This window comes from Apodemus sylvaticus, chromosome 3 (assembly GCF_947179515.1).
Source record: "Apodemus sylvaticus chromosome 3, mApoSyl1.1, whole genome shotgun sequence".
NCBI classification, from domain to species: Eukaryota; Metazoa; Chordata; class Mammalia; order Rodentia; family Muridae; genus Apodemus; species Apodemus sylvaticus.
This window is the reverse complement of record NC_067474.1, coordinates 88,505,639-88,524,591: the sequence shown is the minus strand read 5'-3', so window position 1 is coordinate 88,524,591 and position 18,953 is coordinate 88,505,639. Positions and strand designations below refer to the sequence as shown.

The window sequence follows — 18,953 nt, the reverse complement described above, 5'->3', positions numbered from 1 at the left end:
AAAGCCATGCTTTTCTCAAATCCATCCAAGTGAATTGTAAGGTCTTAACTCCTGGTCTGTCTTTACCATGTGCTAATTAAATGGTGTTTTTATCCAATTAAAATATTCCTTTTGTTTATGTGTATGTGATAGAGTATGCTGTGCCTGTATAAGCCAGAAGAATGTGTCGGTTACCCTAGAATTAGAATTACAGGGAGCCACCTGATATGAGTACTGGGAACTAAACTCAGGTTCTCTGGAAGAGCCTGAAGTACTCTTAACTAGAGCCATTTATCCAACAACAAATTCTTATTCACTTATTGAAGACACAGCTTCTTATTTCTGTCTTTTTCTTGTGCTTGGTTCTTATATTGTCTTGTGGAGACAAGCAAATAGCTGAATTATTTTGTAAACAACCCCAAGGATGCATCTGGCTCTGTTGCCATGGATTCTGTGATGCTTAGTTCATAATAGTTGTGAAGACAGACAGAATACCAATTAGAAAATGCTATAATGCCACCATTATTCCAACATGAAGCCACATTCATGACAAAGGGCTCTCCTGTGATCTTTGTATAGCAGCATTTTGCTTTGATTGATTAAAACTGAAAGCAGACCCCAGATTGTGTTTATAGGTAAAGCTACTGCCAGGTACCAGGTATAAAATTAGATTCATAATGGCTTAACATTTCAGAACAGAAACAGAAAAGTATATTCTCTCTTGTCACAGCACACATCTGGTATACATGCATACAGGCAAAACACTTATATACATATGCACACATATATGTATGTATACATATGCACACATGTTTCATATATATATATATATGAGTGTGTATACACATATGTAAAATAAATAAATAAGAACTAGGAATTAAACAATGTTCCTTAGGCAGATAGTAAAACAAAGAGAGTTCTAGTACTCAGACTGGAATGCTGGGAATGCCATAATCACTTCATTGTGTAGGTTGCCAAAGTTACATGAAAGACAAGGGAAGCCTTCCTATTTAGCACCTCACTGCTTATCAGTGAAGTGAATGAAACTAAGAATAAATAACTTCCCATACTATGCACAGCTAAAAAGATACAACATCTTAATTTGAAGATAGAAATTGGAAAGTTCATTCAACCTACTGTTGGTTTTCTATGATAAAGTAATTTGATTTAAGCAATACATACAAAACATAACAGAAAAAATTATGTGAAGACTGACATTTATCCTTGAACTTTGAAAAAGATTTTGACCTCCGGTTAAATAACAAGTTTCAAAATGCCAAGCCTGATTACAAATGCTAAAAGACTGGCTGCATTTGAAGTAGGACTAGTAACAAAGACCAGAACTTGCCTTCTCACATAATTATATGGAGCTTGGACCCTTGATAATAGTGTATTAAATGAAATTACTAAAACTTTGCTTAATATAATTTAAACTCTGAAGGTTGTATTTAACTGATCTAGTTAAATCTAATACACTGAAAAAGCATATCATAATTTATAAGTAGTCGTAGGCTTCCTAGATACATTAGTTAAGAAGATTTTTAAGCTATTCTATTAACATAATAGTAGAAGTCTTTGTTGACAAAGGTATGTTGAACCTGAATCCAGGCTTTAGGCAAACAAGCAAAGTGCAATATAGAACTCAGTTTTATCAAAAATATTTTTCCATTTCAAATAATTATTCTCAATTGGTATGAGTTTGTCAATATAAATTTATAGGGCATATGTCACCTCTCTATTTGCCCCCTCCCCTTATCTGAGTCCTCCAGTCTTTCATAATGAGTCATGTGAGATTAAAACAAAGATTTCTAGTAAGCTGATAAAAATATAAGTATTATGTTCCCTAAATAAACTCTATATGTCCATGTCATTATTTTTCTAATGGAAGGAGGAAGAGCTTGAGGAAAATGGAAATTGTAAACTCTGAAAGGGAACACCAAACATTTTAACTATTTAGTTTAGTTAAACTAAAATAAATCCTCAAGAGCCATCTTACCTGACCATTTCCACTGTTCAGAAGAGGAGTAGTTCAGTGATAAACTAGCAGTGTTGAATGAATTTTGAAGAGATCGCATGTACATCCATCTTAATAATATTCTTTTAAATATCAAAACATTGTTTAAAGAGTATAAAAACATTATAGATGCAAAATGGTCAATTTATGAAACAATCCTAACAGGTCAGAAAAAGGTTCTCTTATGAAGTAATGTTAATATTTAAGGGAAGAGAATTTCTAAGCAATTGGGACAGAATGATCAAGATGTGATAACAAAATGTCTCAAGATCAATTCAAAACACTGAAAGCCAATCTAGGTATTACTCAGTGTGGGAAAATGGATTCAAGCAAGACCCTGACAGGCCTTGCAATATCTTGGTCTTTATCCTAAGAGAAATAAGGGTTCCATTGAAATATCATCAGGGGTTGAAATGGCACAATCAATTTTGTATTGTGAAATGAAAATTTCTGAGACTAGACTAGAAAAAGATAGTTGATGGAGAAGAAAAGTTGTGGGACTATTGTTCAGACATGACAACAAAATGGAATGAGGCCAGATGGGTGGCAGTAGAGTGGCAGAGAAGTGAATCCTCTGGAGATGGGGTTCAGAAGTTAAGAGCACTTGGAAATGAACCAGGAAAGGGAAAAGAAGAAAGTGAAAACAGACTTTCAATATAATGGCCACATCTCCTGTTGGGGTTGCAATGGCTATGGTGAAACCTGAGAGCAGGAAAGATTTGCTATGTATTTCATTGTCACCTCAGCAATAGCTAAGTACTTTGGCATATAAAGTTGAAACTTAGTGAATCTTTGATATTCAGAAGAGAGTTTGGGGTAAAGGTAATTATCTATGCATTATTTACATAAAGCTAATATTATATTTTCTAAGTAAGAATGCAATCTCCTTGGATTAAAAAAAAATAATACCATGAAGTGAAATTCTGGGAGAGTGTATGCTAAAATTCTGTAATTTAACAGTTATGCATCCATAATAAATTCTGCTAAAATGATGAAATTTCTATAGTAAATAATAAAAGGAGGGAAGTCAAGAATATTGCTAATTGCCAAAAGCAGCATAGAATTATTCAGGGAAGGTCTTATCTACATGCTAAGAGAAGTTTTAAACAGACAAAAAAATTCTTTCAAAATAACACCATGTAGGCATATGGTGCCTAAAATCCCCAGAGTGCTGATGCAGTGCAGAGTTGATGCAGCGCTGTACTGAGGCAGTGCAGTGTTGATGCAGTGCTGTGCTGAGGCAGAGATAATACAGTGCAGTGCTGAGGCATGAGATGGAGCAGAGAAAGCACAAGCTTTCCTAGAGAATTTGGTCAGTAAGAGATGAAGAGTCGGCTGTGACTAGACTACCGTTTTGATTTTTTTTTTTTTTTGGATTTTGGGTTTTTTATTGTTGTTATTTGTTTGTTACTTGTAGAAAAGAGGATTTATTTAGATTTAGTTTTCGAGACAGTTTGCATGATGTCCACTATGACAGAATAAAGGCATAGCAGTTAGCACATCATCTGAGAGCTCACATCTTAAATCATAAAAAGGAAAGCACACTAGAAATAGTGGTAGGCTGTAAACTTTAATAGACAACTCCCGTGGGCACACTTTTTCCAGCAAAGACACACCTTCTGAGCCTCCTCAGACAACTCCATCAACTGAGAACCAAGTACTTAAATATCTGAGCCTATGGGGGACATTCTCATTCAAACCATAGATAGGGCAACTGCTTATGTAGAGCACCGCTTCACCCTGCCCCCACCGCCCCACTCTGTTCCCGCCTTCTAACTATTAGGTACTTAGCCAGGACTTCTGTTTGCTTTGATTTTTCAGTAGTGGATTCAAGTGTGGGTTATAGGCGCCAATGGGAAGAACAAAGTTGAGATAGAAGTACTTACGTTAGCAGTACTGTGTTTAGTGGATGTCTTAGGAAATGGAAAAAACATTAATCAACCCGTGCCGTGATAAGTATAGTCCCAGGCATCTTCTGTACTTAAAGGACAGATTATGGTTTACATGGTCGGATAGGATTATAGTGTGCTAGAAAGATGGGAGGAGAATTTTATCAGATTGCATTTTCTCTATTGTCTATAAGTGATATGGGTCCCTTTTGCTAAGAAGATGTAGATGTTCAATCTCATAGTTTGCATGAGAAAATGATGTGTGGAAATGGAAACAAAAGTTCAAGAGACAAGCTGTGTGTGGAGACCGAGTGGCCTGTCTATATCTTACGGTCATAGATTTATGGTATGACCTCACTGACCTCACTGTTGTATTATTTCTTATGCTTTATTTATCCTCCTGGGGTTAGGGGCAGAAAGTAGCATGGATTTGAACTGTGACTTTGAGTGTGTGTGGAGGGGGGATGACAGCTAAAAGCAATGAGAGCCTTAGTTGTTGTGTGAACATCTCCGTAAAGATAGAAAGAAGAGCACCAATGGTACTGGCACAGTTATAAAGATATGAATCTCTCTCTCTCTCTCTCTCTCTCTCTCTCTCTCTCTCTCTCTCTCTCTCTCACACACACACACACACACACATCTTCTAGAAGAAAATGAGAAGGTGGACTTGGTAGGTTTCTGATGATGCTAGGACATATTATAAATCCTCCATTATAGAGAACAAGCTTTGGATAATATGAATTCCAGATTGCCAGATTATCATGAACTGTGCAAGGCTGTTCTGAAGGCACCTCTGCCTTCCTGCAGATGATGAGTGCTTAGATCAGTAGATAAAGAAGGTGATAGATATCTGACCATCCTGGTAATTAATTGCCGTGGGGGTGATCTGCTCAATTCTTATCTCACCAGAGTTCACTGAGTAATTGGGGGGATAGTGCTGAAGTAAAAAGATTTTATTTTTTTAATGTATGAGACTGGCAACTCAATGTGAAAGTGGAAGAGAAATTAATACAAGTCTTCAGCTTGACTGATCTATCAGAACCCATAGGGAAGCAATAGGCAGTCTCTGCTAACTTCCAGTGTTGTTGCTGTAGGAAGAGAAGCTCTCCTGACGTGCAGGGATGAAAATCAAGAGGCTCCTTGACAAGTGTGTTTATCAAGTGCATCTGCAGTGTTATTTTGAACGCTCAGTTGCAGCTCTGTCATTTCTCTCCGTGCTCATTTAACATGATGGACTTGTTTGGCAAATCCTTTAGGTGGTAGTAGGGTGTGAATAGCAGGAAGCTTAGTCTGGGTCATAAAATAAAAAATATTGGCCTCTTTCACACACACCAACTCTTACTTCTCCCCACCCTCCTTGATCATCATGCTTCTTTCTAGTAAAGAAAATGAATGTCTGGGTGCTGGAACCTTATACATCTGTGGATTTGTAACTCAGAGAAACATAGAGAAAAGATTCTGGTTTGAATTGAATTCTTGATTAAGGAAAGGGTTTAAGTCCCTTTACTTGTACGGTGCAGAGTCTTTTATCATACTAGTAAAGAATGTGGAAACCTTGCCAGGATCAACTGGCCTCTCTTCCATATTGTATGCTCATAGGCTGCCAAGCTCTTTCAGGGGTAGTATATTCTTTTCTCTAGAGATCAGGCTCATAGTCTTTTTTCAGAATAGACAACTCAAATTCAAGGGTGTTAAAACAGCAGTCTTTCTTTTCTTTTCTTTTTTTTTTTTTGAAGATTTTTTTGTTTGATATATTTTTTATTTACATTTCAAATGATTTCCCCTTTTCTGGGCCCCCACTCCCCGAAAGTCCCATAAGCCCCCTTCCTTCCCCCTGTTCTCCCACCTACCCCTTCCCACTTCCCTGTTCTGGTTTTGCCCTATACTGCTACACTGAGTCTTTCCAGAACCAGGAGCCACTCCTCAGTTCTTCTTGTACCTCATTTGATGTATGGATTATGTTTTGGGTATTCCAGTTTTCTAGGTTAATATCCACTTATTAGTGAGTGCATAGCATGACTGATCTTTTGAGACTAGGTTACCTCACTTAGTATGATGTTCTCTAGCTCCATCCATTTGCCTAAGAATTTCATGAATTCATTGTTTCTAATGGCTGAATAGTACTCCATTGTGTCTATATACCACACTTTTTTGCATCTATTCTTCTGTTGAGGGATACCTGGGTTCTTCCCAGCTTCTGGCTATTATAAATAGGGCTGCTATGAACACAGTGGAGCATGTATCCTTATTACATGCTGGGGAATCCTCTGGGTATATGCCCAGGAGTGGTATAGCAGGGTCCTCTGGAACTGTCGTGCCCAGTTTTCTAAGGAACCGCCAGACTAATTTCCAGAGTGGTTGTACAAATTTGCAACCCCACCAGCAGTGGAGGAGTGTTCTTCTTTCTCCACATCCTCGCCAACACCTGTTGCCTCCTGAATTTTTAATCTTAGCCATTCTGACTGGTGTAAGGTGAAATCTCAGGGTTGTTTAGATTTGCATTTCCCTAATGACTAATAAAGTTGAGCATTTTTTTTAAAACTTTTTATTGGTTCTTTGTGAATTCCATTTCCTGCACCCTAATCCCACTCAATTTTCCCCTTCCCTCATTTCCATCCTTTACCCTTGCAACCTCTCCTACAACAGAGGAAAAAAAAATCTCACTTTGGAAGCTATAGTATGTCACAGTGTCTCTCACAATATGCCATTTTGTTTGCACTTCTTTGCTTGCAAATGTTCATTGCAATGACTTGTTCATTTGGAATGAGGCCTCTGGTTTCTGCTACTCTATCAATACTGTTACCTTACTGAGACTCCTCTCAGATATCCTGTTGTTGACCTGTGTCATGGAGATCCTGTAGTTTTGGATCTGTGGGACCAGCCCCTTCTTGCATTCCATCAGTTCATTGATGGAGGAGATGTTGCGGTGGGACAGCCAATTCCAAGCCCTGGATCTGGGCCAGAGAGGGGATTTGGCCACGGTTGAGCATTTTTTAAGATGCTTCTCAGCCATCCTAAGTTCTTCAGGTGAAAATTCTTTGTTTAACTCTGTACCCCAGTTTTTAATAGGGTTATTTGGTTTTCTGGAGTCTAACTTCTTGAGTTCTTTATATATATTGGATATTAGCCCTCTGTCGGATGTAGGGTTGGTGAAGATCTTTTCCCAATTTATTGGTTGCTGATTTGTTCTTTTGATGGTGTCCTTTGCCTTACAGAACGTTTGTAATTTTATCGGGTCCCATTTGTCAATTCTTGATCTTAGAGCATAAGCTATTGGTGTTCTGTTCAGCAACTTTCCCCCTGTACCTATGTCCTCAAGGGTCTTCCCCAGTTTCTTTTCTATTAGCTTCAGAGTGTCTGGCTTTATGTGGAGGTCCTTGATCCATTTGGAGTTGAGCTTAGTACAAGGAGACAAGTATGGATCAATTCACATTCTTCTGCATGCTCACCTCCAGTTGAACCAGTACCATTTGTTGAAAAGGCTATCGTTTTTCCATTGGATGTTTTCAGCCCCTTTGTCAAGGATCAAGTGGCTATAGGTATGTGGGTTCATTTCTGGATCTTCAATCCTGTTCCATTGATCCAACAGCAGTCTTTCAAAAGGGGCTTTTATAGGTGTTTAAAAAAATCTCTGAGCCAGTAGTAGCAGAGCCCCAACTGCAGGTAAGGTACATCGCCAGGTGACAGATTTGTCATCAGAATACTTGTGGGAATCACTGCCCAACTAATATCAGTGAAATTAAGAATGAAAAGGTCAATTTTCAAGTGATAATATTTTTTAAAGGTAAAGTGATAGGAAATTAATTTTAGCAGCATTTGAGTTAACCCAAAATATCCCTGCAATTGTCATTTGTTACTATGTCATCACAACTCAGTTATCACTGAGACACGTGCAATTTTATACTGTCTTTTACACATCACAGCATATCTCAGTTCTCACCAGCCACATTTCAATGCTTGATGGCCACAGAGGTCTCACAGTTACCATTCTGGACAGATCAACTCTAAAAGATATGTATAAGAAGAAGCCTTCTGTAGTAGAGAGATTGCTGAGAGGGCTTTCTACATATTCTTTGACTCAAAACAGTACATGGAACGGGGCTGGAATCTCCTCACTCCTTGCTTTTCTTTGCCCCATGTGATAACTGTCTTTTTTAAATTATATAAATCCATTCCTGTGATTATGTACATGCATTTACAATTTTTCTATGCATCTCTATCAAATTTATGAGCTTCTCAGAAATAGAATAAGCGGGAAAGTAAATTAAAATCCATCGTGAAGGTTTCAATGAATTTCCTCACTCTGTTTAAATTGGGCAATTATTTAATTGTTCTTATTTCTTTTCTCTGTGACCAGTCTTTAATCTCTTTAATCTCTTTTTATCTCTTCCCAGTCTTTAATGGATTGTGATGCAAGAATGCAAAACTAGATTGTGCATTTAATGCAGTGCCTAAAGTTATAGTGTAATTACTATACTATTAGTTATCATATGTAGAGTTTTCATATTAAACATTGGTATGGGTAGAGTTCTTATACATGCAAAGCAAAAGAAGGATATGTACTATACTGGAGTTACATAGCACCATCATTGCTAATATTTACCTTGTCTTTAACATGGGGCTTATGTGATACTCATGTTTTAGTTGACCATCCTCAGTAAGTGGAATATTTGAACTACTTTCTGGAGATGTAATTACACTGAATCCTGTTTTGAAGGACTTTAGATGTAAATAGTCCCCAAATATGTGTACTACTTAGAGCTTTACAATTTAATTAGATTTTAATGTGCTTTTATCTTTATATAATTATGAGATTATGCATGACTTTTATATTCTTTTAGTTTTGCTTAAATATAATAAACATAATTTTTATATGTACAAAATAATAAATGCTTATAACCCAATAGCCATTTTATTATGTATCTTCCATTAAAAAACTTTTTATTAGTTAATATTAAAAATGTTTGCTGCATCAGTCTGAAGTGGTGGATTTCAATACAGCTTGGGTGTGTCTAGTGGCAGGATCTTAACAAAAATATATGCTATGTTCTGGATATTTAATAATGAGCAGACAACCATGGGAAATTATCATATGAAGTCATCAAGCTCACACATTGATATCTACCATATTTTTTTAATTAAACAAACAAGTAGTTATTTCTTTCTTACTATAAAAAGTAGATGAGTCACCCCACATTTATAATTTTTCTTCTGTATTAATGTTTGGTCTGTAAAAGATAAAAGGTTGTGACCATTTTCCCTTTTGTCTGAAATAACTGTAATATTTCCTCATTCTTTAACAGGGGTTACTACATTATAATTGTGCCTTTGAAGAAGTCTCGGGGGAAGTTCATCAAGCCCTGGGAGAGCCCTGATGAAATGGAATTGGATGAGGTAACTGTGTCTTTGTTGTCTGTTGTCCTTCTATGGCAGACTCTCAGCACTCGGTTCAGGTCTCAGCTATGGGTGTGTCTGGAAAACTGAGTGAAACAGTAAAGGCAGCTTGCTCTACTGTAGGAATTCTGTCAAAGAGCCTTTTGTTTTAGTTAAAAGATTACAGTTTTTTTTATCTGTGTTGTCCTTTATTCTTTTGCTACCTACCCATTGTAACCATGATGCCGAAGTGTGAAAGATGACATCATTACTCTTAATAAATTTCTAGAGGCCTTAATTTGGCAGTTGCCAAGGGTTTTCAAATGCTGCATGAACTTTATAGCACATTGCATTTCACCTGCTATAGGTTCATATTTTCATAGAATTCTATTGAGTTCCAAATATTTAGTTGCCTTCCTCACTGCTCTGTAGGTTTTCAGAAACCAAAGTGCATTTTAGGCCAGGGGGCAAAAAGGCAAAATTCTGAGCAATGAAGGCAATGTAGTATAAAATGCAGCACACGGTGAAGAGTTTGGCATTGACTCCAAAGTCATACTGACTACATGCTTTTAGTCCTGCTTCTTGAAATATAGACACTTTGTAAAATGGTCTGATTTTTATGGGTATGGGTGATTTTCCTGCATGCACGCGCACATGTGTGTGAGTGTGTGTGTGTGTGTGTGTGTGTGTGTGTGTGTGGTTATGGTACCTGTGGAGATAAGAAGAGGGTACTGGGTCCCCTGGAACTGGACTTACAGATGGTTGTCAGTCCCCATGTGATGCTGGGAAGGAAGCCTATGTCCTCCATAAGAGCAACACGTGCTCTTAACTGCTAACCCACTTCTCCTGCCTCATGTGTACTTTTTAAAAGAAATTCTATTACATACTTGTAGTTGTCCAGTGGCTTTGTATGAAGCTGGATTACCTGAAAGGGCAGCTAGAAATGAAAAAGGAACAGGGTTGGAGAGAGAGAGGAAGCCAAGACAAAGTTTCTGATCAAGATTCAAAGTTTAATTTTCATCACTGCGTTTATACAGGAAAAGCCCACAGACCCCATACTCTGTTTCAGCTGGATTATGTTGCAAAGCAAGCCCGGTGGGCAGGGAAGTCTACTCCTGTAGGAAATTGAAAATGTGGGTGATGCCAGAGACCCCAGCTAGGCTGTAAACCCAGTATGGGTTTGTTTAGCCTACTCAAGGCTGGGAGGAAGGGCACACATACTTCTATACACAACATACACAACATATACAAGTTCAAGGTCAGGTTTTATGCAAATCTGATACAGAATATTTACCAAATCTCAAACATGGCCATAGCCACCTACAGAGGTTCAGAGTCACAGTTGAAACTCCACAGAGCCTTTTTTTTTAAACAAAATGTTGTAAGTTTATAAGTGCCTCCAACATCACGATATATGAAGTTTTAATTTATATGGTTCCTTTACAAGATGGTCCATATCTCCTAATAATTGTATTATTTCTGTATATTCTTTCTACTTCAGATTAGTAAAAAATGGAGGAAAGGCAATGATTAATTCCTTAACTACATATCAAGGGATTGTTGATGTTTTTGTAATGTGTCTGACACAAAGTAAATGTGTTCTGACAGAACAAAGAGGGATTAGGGGTTGGGCTCACACTCCTTGGCAGATGTGCATCATCTCTACAAGTGTGCCTCATCCTCACCTACCTAGTTTATGAGTTAAATTTGTTCAGGCTCTGAAGGCAAGACAAGTTCAAGGTCAGATCTCTGCTTGTGTCACTGTCTAGTGATTAGGTGACATGGCTACAGTACAGAATGACACATTTCAGTAATGTGGTCACAAAGTGTAGTTGTCAGTTTGCTTTCTGTCAGTTGTGATGTTAGAGAAACAGGATCCTTTCTCTAAGCAGTTAACCCCATGTCAGTCTATATAGTTCAGAGCTGAGTTATAGAATTGTCATCTCCACATTTTTGTTGAAATTGGATTTTTAAATGCAAAGGTAACTTGTAGAATCTATAAATAGTTCTACCTATTTAAAACGAGTTTTCAAAGCACTGAGATCCAAGGCAAAAGGGACATCAAATGCTTTCAATAATATTCTTTTCTTAGATGTGAAACCGTTTGATAGGAAGGAATGGAAAGTGATTCTCCTTTACAGCCAGGTTTTAACCTCTAGAATGCACAGTAATGCTAATGGATTAAAATATAGGGCTATGTGACATTGAACTTTCTTGCAATTAAATTCCACAGGTCTGTGCTACTGATTCCCATAACAAAGGGTCATTTTAATCATCCTCTGAGTTGTGGTGCATTAATCTGTATAATAGCTTGATAAAGAACATTTTATTAATTCACAACTTTTGGGTCAGGATGGGTTGTTTCCCACTTTTCTTACTGATATAATTGAGACCACATTGCAGAATTAATGGTGGAAGAAATAAGATATGCATTGACTGGAAAATGAAAATTATTTCTGATAAAGAACTGAAGCCCTTGATATAACTTCTGGAATCATATCTAATATATTTTGTGACTATTGTGGAGGGGAACAAATGAGAGGTGACTGTGGCCCTTTCTGCTTACTCAGCTGTTTCTGACCCCTGCAGACAGAACTTGCTTTTTACCTGGTGTGTATGACAAAACATTGTAGCAATTTTAGTTTGAATTTGCTACCACTGGTTTGACAAAGCAATGTGCTTTCTTAAATGTATTTGACCAAGTACTTTTTCAGTAAGGCCTATAATTCACATTGTCGGAAATACATCAAGCAGAATAATGGCCAGAGGGGATTTCCACACATATGCCTCACATCTAGGCGCATACAAGATTTTAAAAAGGCCTTGTAAGTGAGTTACTCTCAAAATTATATTCTGATATCTTTTTTTTTTTGTCTGGGCTATTATCTGAATGATAAATTCTTAGACTAGTAATCCTGTTCTCAGGGTCAAACTGCGCAGAACAGGCATTGATAGTTGTAATGAATTTTGGGCAGAATGACTCCCCAATGTTCATTGTATTTATTTCAGGGCAAGTGAGGTAATGTGCCAAAGCTTTTCATTACACTATCCTTCAAAGCATTGTCATAAAGTAATGAGGTCATATATGGCTATAATTTCAGCATTGTGGGTAACTTTGGTATCATTTAAACTTTCTTGAGTCATTTAAAGTTTAACACTAGAAGCATCCTAAAGGGTACTCTTTGGAGGCAGGGTTCAATTCCAGATTTAACTTCAGCAAATGACTGTACTGTACCTAAAGAACACCCAAATCTTCTAATATTTAATCCTGAGGCACTTACTTTATTTTTTCTAAATAAACCCTAGCAAATTGTAGTCATGGGGATGATATTGATGAATAATGACAGCTGCCTATATCTGAAATGTGAACAGAACCAAGAGAGGGTTTGATCAGTGAAGTAGAAGCAGAAATACAGTCACATAAACAACTGATGGTAAATGTTTTTGATTGACCAACTTCAAAAGGCTATTAATAGCATCTGTAGTATTTTTCCCCAGGGTTATATGATAGTAACTTTATTAGTCACCTTTCAAGTATGATATTATATTAATTATTTGGCATCAGAGTTTTATAATTTGCATGTTAAAAAAATCCAGGAAAAGGATAGATGGTATTCATCTATGTTAATGAAAACAGATATTCAATACCTACATACTAACTGAATAAAAAATGATTCAAATGATCAGCACTTAAACATGACATTAGATTTCTTGATTTTGTGTAAAAATTAGATTATGTAAAAATTAGGCGGAAAAGTCTCTCATATGTATCTCTTCTGTGGATGGTTTACATTTTTTGTTACCCATCAAGTCTATTTATACAGGGAACCATTCTATCATACCCAGTTTGCTAACTTGGAATTGGGCATATCTATGATCTATTTTATATGGTTATTCTGGAGAGCCAATTTATGCTTCCTGGAAGAGTGTCTGGTACCCAATAAATACTTACTTAAGATGTGACCATCATCATCCTTATATGTAAGCCTGTGTGTGACAACAAAAGATAAATTTCTGTTCTTTCATCTGAGAAGATGGAGCAAAACTGAGTGGCCCACCTGGATGTCTGCCTAGATACATAAATACATAGAATTTTGTTCCACTTTTGCCAGAGCATGTCTAATTCCCTGAACTTTTATAAATGTCTTAAATCTCATATAATTTTAGTTGTAACAATAATCTCAAATTTCACAGACCTTTTTAGAGCATGATAAATTGAATATTATTGATACATGTCCCAGGAACAAATTATTTCATAGCCAGAAGCCTGTCTTCCACATTATTAGATTTTGAGTCAGCTGCGCACATTAGTGTTTCTTGGTATAAAAACACACTGTATTGCCTGTGGTTGCAGACAGAACCATTTGAGCTTAGTGAAGACCAATAACCATTTCCTTACAAGTCTTTTCTTGATTTTGCCAACATTTCTTGCTTTGATTTTTTTCAAAATTTTAATTTTTGAGTATGAGTGTTTGCTTGGATGTATCACTCATCACCAAGGGCATGCTGGTGTCCACAGAAGCAAAAGAGTGCGCGAGATCCTGTGAAACTTGATGTATAATTGTAAGCCACTCTTTTGGATTCTGGGAGTCAAACCTAAGTCTACTGAAGAAGCAGCTGGAGTGCTGAACTTCTGAACCACCTATTTCTTTCTCTCTTACAGCATTTCTTTGTACAAAGTAAATTCCCCCAGTTTGGTTTTATTGTATCTTTTCCAGCACAAAACCCCCAAAACTGAGCATAATAGTTTTGCTGCCCAATCTGCCTAAGTCCTTTAAATTTGTTTACCAGGATTAAGGTTAGATTTGCCCTCAGATACACAGACTTTGTTCAGTTTCTCCTCAGACACATGCCCCTTTCTTCACTGACAGGTAAACAAAAGTTCTTTCCAAAAAGCCACTAAAACATCAGCACTATCCTCCAAAGTCACCCAAGACAAATAGAAGCTACTTCTCAATTAGACGCTATAAAATAACTTTATATTGTTTCAAAATCAATTCTCATATCATTAGTGAGATTTTCCTCTAAGGAAAGACAATGAAAAGCAATAAACTATTTAAACATTAATTTTAGATTTTCTTTTTCCTTAGAAATATAAGAAATGTGTGTTTTCTTTCCTTCATGATATTGAAATTTATTCTTATCTACCTTTCTGACCATGTCTCCTAAGTACTTATTCCTCAGAGATAGAATATAGGAAATTCAACTCAGTGGTTAAAAAAAAAAAAAAATTAAGAGTCTCTTCCAAACTGCTTAATGAAAGCGGTAAGCTGAGTTAGCGAATTGAGTGACATGATTTCTTAGAATAGGTAAATCAAAGCTATTCATTAGATTCCATGTCTGCAGACTTTAGAGAATGCTCATCTTATAAATGGTCCCATAATAATATGGAGGCATCTTATATAAAAACATCATATTTTAGCATGTAAATGGCTTTGACTGGTTACTAATTGTGCCTTGGATCTCTCATGACACCAGGCTGTGCTTCCTTAAGCAGGATACGATGTCGTATTGGCTTTTAAAGAATTTTATTTCTGTAGGAAATTATGTGGGCCTCCAGTGAAGGTCTAATGGCCTGTGTTTATACTCTGGCCCTTGAAAATCAGTTTAGCATCTTATCTAAGAGGAAGCAAGTATTTGAAAATCACAACAGAGAGTCATTTAAGCTGATCTGCTGCAGGAAAGGTGAACAAACTGTATCAGGTTCTTCCCAGTCCTGGATTAATTTCTCTTCTAAGACATCAAGAAGTTGGTTGTTTATCTTTTTTTTTCTGTTTGTCCCTTTTCCCTTAAGCTGCTTAAGGAGATATCTAGAAAGCGCAGAAGCATCCGCTATGGAAGAGAAGTTGAATTAAAGCCATATATTGCTGCTCACTTTGATGTCCTTCCCACTGAGTTCACCCTGGGGGATGACAAACATTATGGTGGATTTACGAACAAACAACTCCAAAGTGGACAAGAATACGTCTTCTTTGTGTTAGCAGTGATGGACCATGCAGAGTCTGTAAGTTAATTATGATGGCCTCTGTTTCCTACTTCTGTGTATGTTGATTTGGGGATGTGCCTGCAGATATGCCAAGTATTTCTCACCAGCTGTCATTAATGGAGGTATAACATTGAGCCGCTTGTCCTTCCAGCATTACTGCATGATACTACGTTATACATAAGATGACATCTCAGGTGAAGGAATTTCCCATGTGAAGTAACAGATTGATAGATCATGGGTCTTCAGACTTTTCTGAGTAGCACACAGTGTAGCATTCTCTTCCTAATCTCTCAGACTTCTCTCTCCTTTTTTTTGTTTAAACTGATTTGCATTTAAAAAAATACTGTTTTGAAGTTACATGATCCTGGAGACATTAGGTCATATGGTTTAGTAGGAAACAAAAAGCTCTGTCATTCAAATAACATGTTTGAAAACATGGACTAGAGTAGTTATTTAACTTAATTTCCTGTAACTGTGAGTCCACAGTGATTCTCTCCAGCTTCACCAGACAGTGAGTCTATCGAGAAGTGAGTACAATCAGCCTCTTCAATTATAGAAGGTATGAGTGATTTTATCAGAGAAAACCCAAGAAAGTTACAGAATAATTCAATAAGAGTGAGAATTCCTAAGGTACTCTAAATAACGAGTTGTCTTGTTTTATGTAATTCATCGACCTCCTACTTCATTTTGTGCTTCAGTTGCTTTGAGTGCTTTAAATACAAGAAAAATGGGGAGAAACAGCAGACTGGAAGGAAGGGAGATGTTTAAAGTGGCAGTTCACATTAACATTTAATAGATATATGCCTAACTGTGTCCTAATCAAGGCTTAAATCTGACAGGTTAGACAAGTGAGTTGAGCTGCTCTCTTTATATGAAGCCCACAATTTATGAAAGGTCTGTGTATCAGGCACTCTTCTGTACAGCAGGGCTTGTCTTCCGATCACTAGTGGAATGAGCCCATGGAAAAATCACAACACAAAAATAGCCTCATTTACCTTTGGGTGTAAAGTGTCATTTGATAGCCTTCCTGGAATTTCAATACATCAAGATGTCCTCTCTTATCTAATTGAATCTTTTAGTAAAGTATCAGGGAAATAGAACATTAGAAATCATTTTTTCTTTAAAAATGAAATAGATACTTGAGAGGAAATTTCTTTATATAATTCCGGGAATGTTTCTGATGATCCACTTAAAACACTTCGGTAAACCACAAAATTTAGCAAATCTCACCCAATCCTGCTGAATGATGATGGTGCCTTCCTTGGGCACTGTGAAGTCTGCTGTCTCCCAAGGATTCCCAACCATGTCCAGATGGCTCCTCACTGATGAAGTCTGCATCCCTCTAATTTTGTCATTTCACTGTTCCAAATTACCATCTCCTGGAGCATGGGTAGCTCTCATGTTCTGCTTTCTTGAAGAAAACTGTTTTCTCTCATAGATGTCAATTGCCGATAACTTCTCATCTAGGGTTGGGACATTGTTTCCCATTCAGTACTACCATGCTGTGATTTTGTCTTGTTTGAGGTCTTTCAATGCTGAGTTCATGTGTCTGGAAAACATTCTTTCCTTGTAGTCATCCACTAACTTTGAGTCTTTCAGTTTTTCATGGTAAACTCCAAGCCTTGAGGAGAGGGGATATAATTGATATAGATGTCCCTTTTAGGGCTAGCATCTTGCATGCTGACCAGTTACAGGTCTTTATGTTAATCACCTCCTACTAGAAAAAGAAGTTTCTCTGATGAGGATTGAGAGATGTACATGAGTCCAAGGCTTAGGGGTCAATTTAATAGTGTGTTCACTTACTGGAATAATAATAGTAGGTTCTCCCCTAGGGCCTAAGGGCTCTCTCTCCCCATGTGTTGTTGATATCAACTATGATCTATTATATTAACAATATTGCCCTATATGTCATATGTGCTTGTGCCAGTATTCACTTCATAGCAGATAGTTGTGTCCAGTTTGCAGTGCCTTGGCCCATTTGGAAGCTTCATATCTCTATGCCTAATCAGTCATAACAGCTATAATCAGTCCAATTCTTGGTTGGCATTTTTCAGAACCAAAAAAAACACTACTTTTTTTTTTTTACCTTCTTCTGCAATGAGCTTTTTGTTAATCCTTTGCCTCCTATTAAGAATGACAGTAACTGGTTTTAAATGATGTAATGTTTAATCTCTTCTATTAGTTTCTTGCCCTTAGCAAATTCTACTTTCTATGAGACTAGTATCATTTTATGTTTCCGCTTTCTTTAGATTTTAACATAGATTGCTTTCTGACTTAAGTTAGAAATTCCCATAGGCTTTGTAAAGCCCTTCTTTACATTTCCATTGTGATTGAACATTTTGATTATTATCTCAAAGCCATATGTAAAAGAATTTCAAATCAGTCGCTTTGCTCACTTATATGAATTTAAGATTAGCCAATGAAATGGAAGGGATCCTAGCAAAGCAAGCTTATGAAGAATCAGGTTTCTTTGATATATAAGCTCTATTCCCTGTTCTTTATGCCAGTTGTTATAAAATTTATGTTTTATTTGTAAATCATATATATATATATTCCATGCTCCAAGATTTCCCCCTTCCTCTCTCTCTCTCACTTTCAGTTCTCAGAAAGTTCAAAATATATATTGAGTTTTCATCTGTTTGATACATAGAAAATCTTGAAAATCTTTTTACCTCTGTTCTGGGATGTAAGTAAAATAGAAAGCAGTAGTAAAGTTCAGGTCCGAAGTGGAGCATGCTCTTGGCTGCTCTGTTGATCTTGTACTAAAATTAAAAATATGTTCCTTAAGGGACATTTGTCAAAAATGAAGGTCAAAAACTTAACTAAGTTTGCTTATCTTGAACAAATTATATCCATTCATGTCTTAGCATTCTCAGCCTCTTGAAAAGATGAGGGTTTTTTTGTTTTGTTTTTCATTTTTTTTGTTGTTGTTGTCTTGCTTACTTTATTCAGCAAAAATTTGCTGAGAACTTTCAAAATACAATGTAGAAAGCTAGCCACTTTAAACAAATAAACACAAATAGCATATATATCCCAAATCTTCCAGAAATTTACTTTCATCTCAGAAAATAAAATATATGCACATAATCTTTAAAAACAAAATCTCATGCAGGTCATTAGGCAAGAAATGAATGACTAAATAAAATTGTTCTGTTGTTATTCAGTGTTTGTTAGGATTGAATTCCTCAAGTGAACAAGCCAGTATATAAGTAGATCCTTGAAAAGTAGTTGTATTTTAGGAGCTAAATGTTATGGAACTTCCAAATATGTTAATCAGCAAGGATAGAACATTTAGGATGCAGCAATAAAATTCACTGTGATCGAATAGTTAAATATGGTAGAATGTTTAAAACAAAAGTGCTAAGGCTTTTGATAGCTATGGTAAGGTATCCAGATTTCCTAGAGGAATTACCAGAAAGTCTCTCAAAGGCTTTGCAGTTCCACATTAGAATAATAACTTCAGTAGCAGTTATAATTAATAAAATGCAGGCTTTTTGTATGGACAAGAGAAAACTATTGAGTTATTTATGAGACCAACAATTTGACCTTAGGTTTTAATAAAGTCAAACCTATAGTCTCCCTTCCCAGTGAAAATGTAAGGAAGTAGTAGGAGTCAAGACAAAGGGAAGGGAAGCTCTTCATTTGAACCTGAATGTCCAATTGACAGTGAAAGTCTGTTACTCAAATAGTTAAAAAACCATTTACCTCCTGG

The 18,953-nt window shown here is 36.6% G+C and overlaps 1 protein-coding gene across 1 annotated transcript in view; it reads left to right on the top strand.

Moving 5' to 3' along the window:
* The window catches only part of Ptprd (protein tyrosine phosphatase receptor type D), a 511,224-nt gene that overhangs the window by 363,632 nt on the left and 128,639 nt on the right, over positions 1 to 18,953 (top strand). The window contains exons 18-19 of the mRNA XM_052176673.1: positions 9,186 to 9,276; positions 15,050 to 15,259. Of these exons, the coding sequence (XP_052032633.1) occupies positions 9,186 to 9,276; positions 15,050 to 15,259 (301 nt within the window). The remainder of the gene's footprint in view (positions 1 to 9,185; positions 9,277 to 15,049; positions 15,260 to 18,953) is intronic.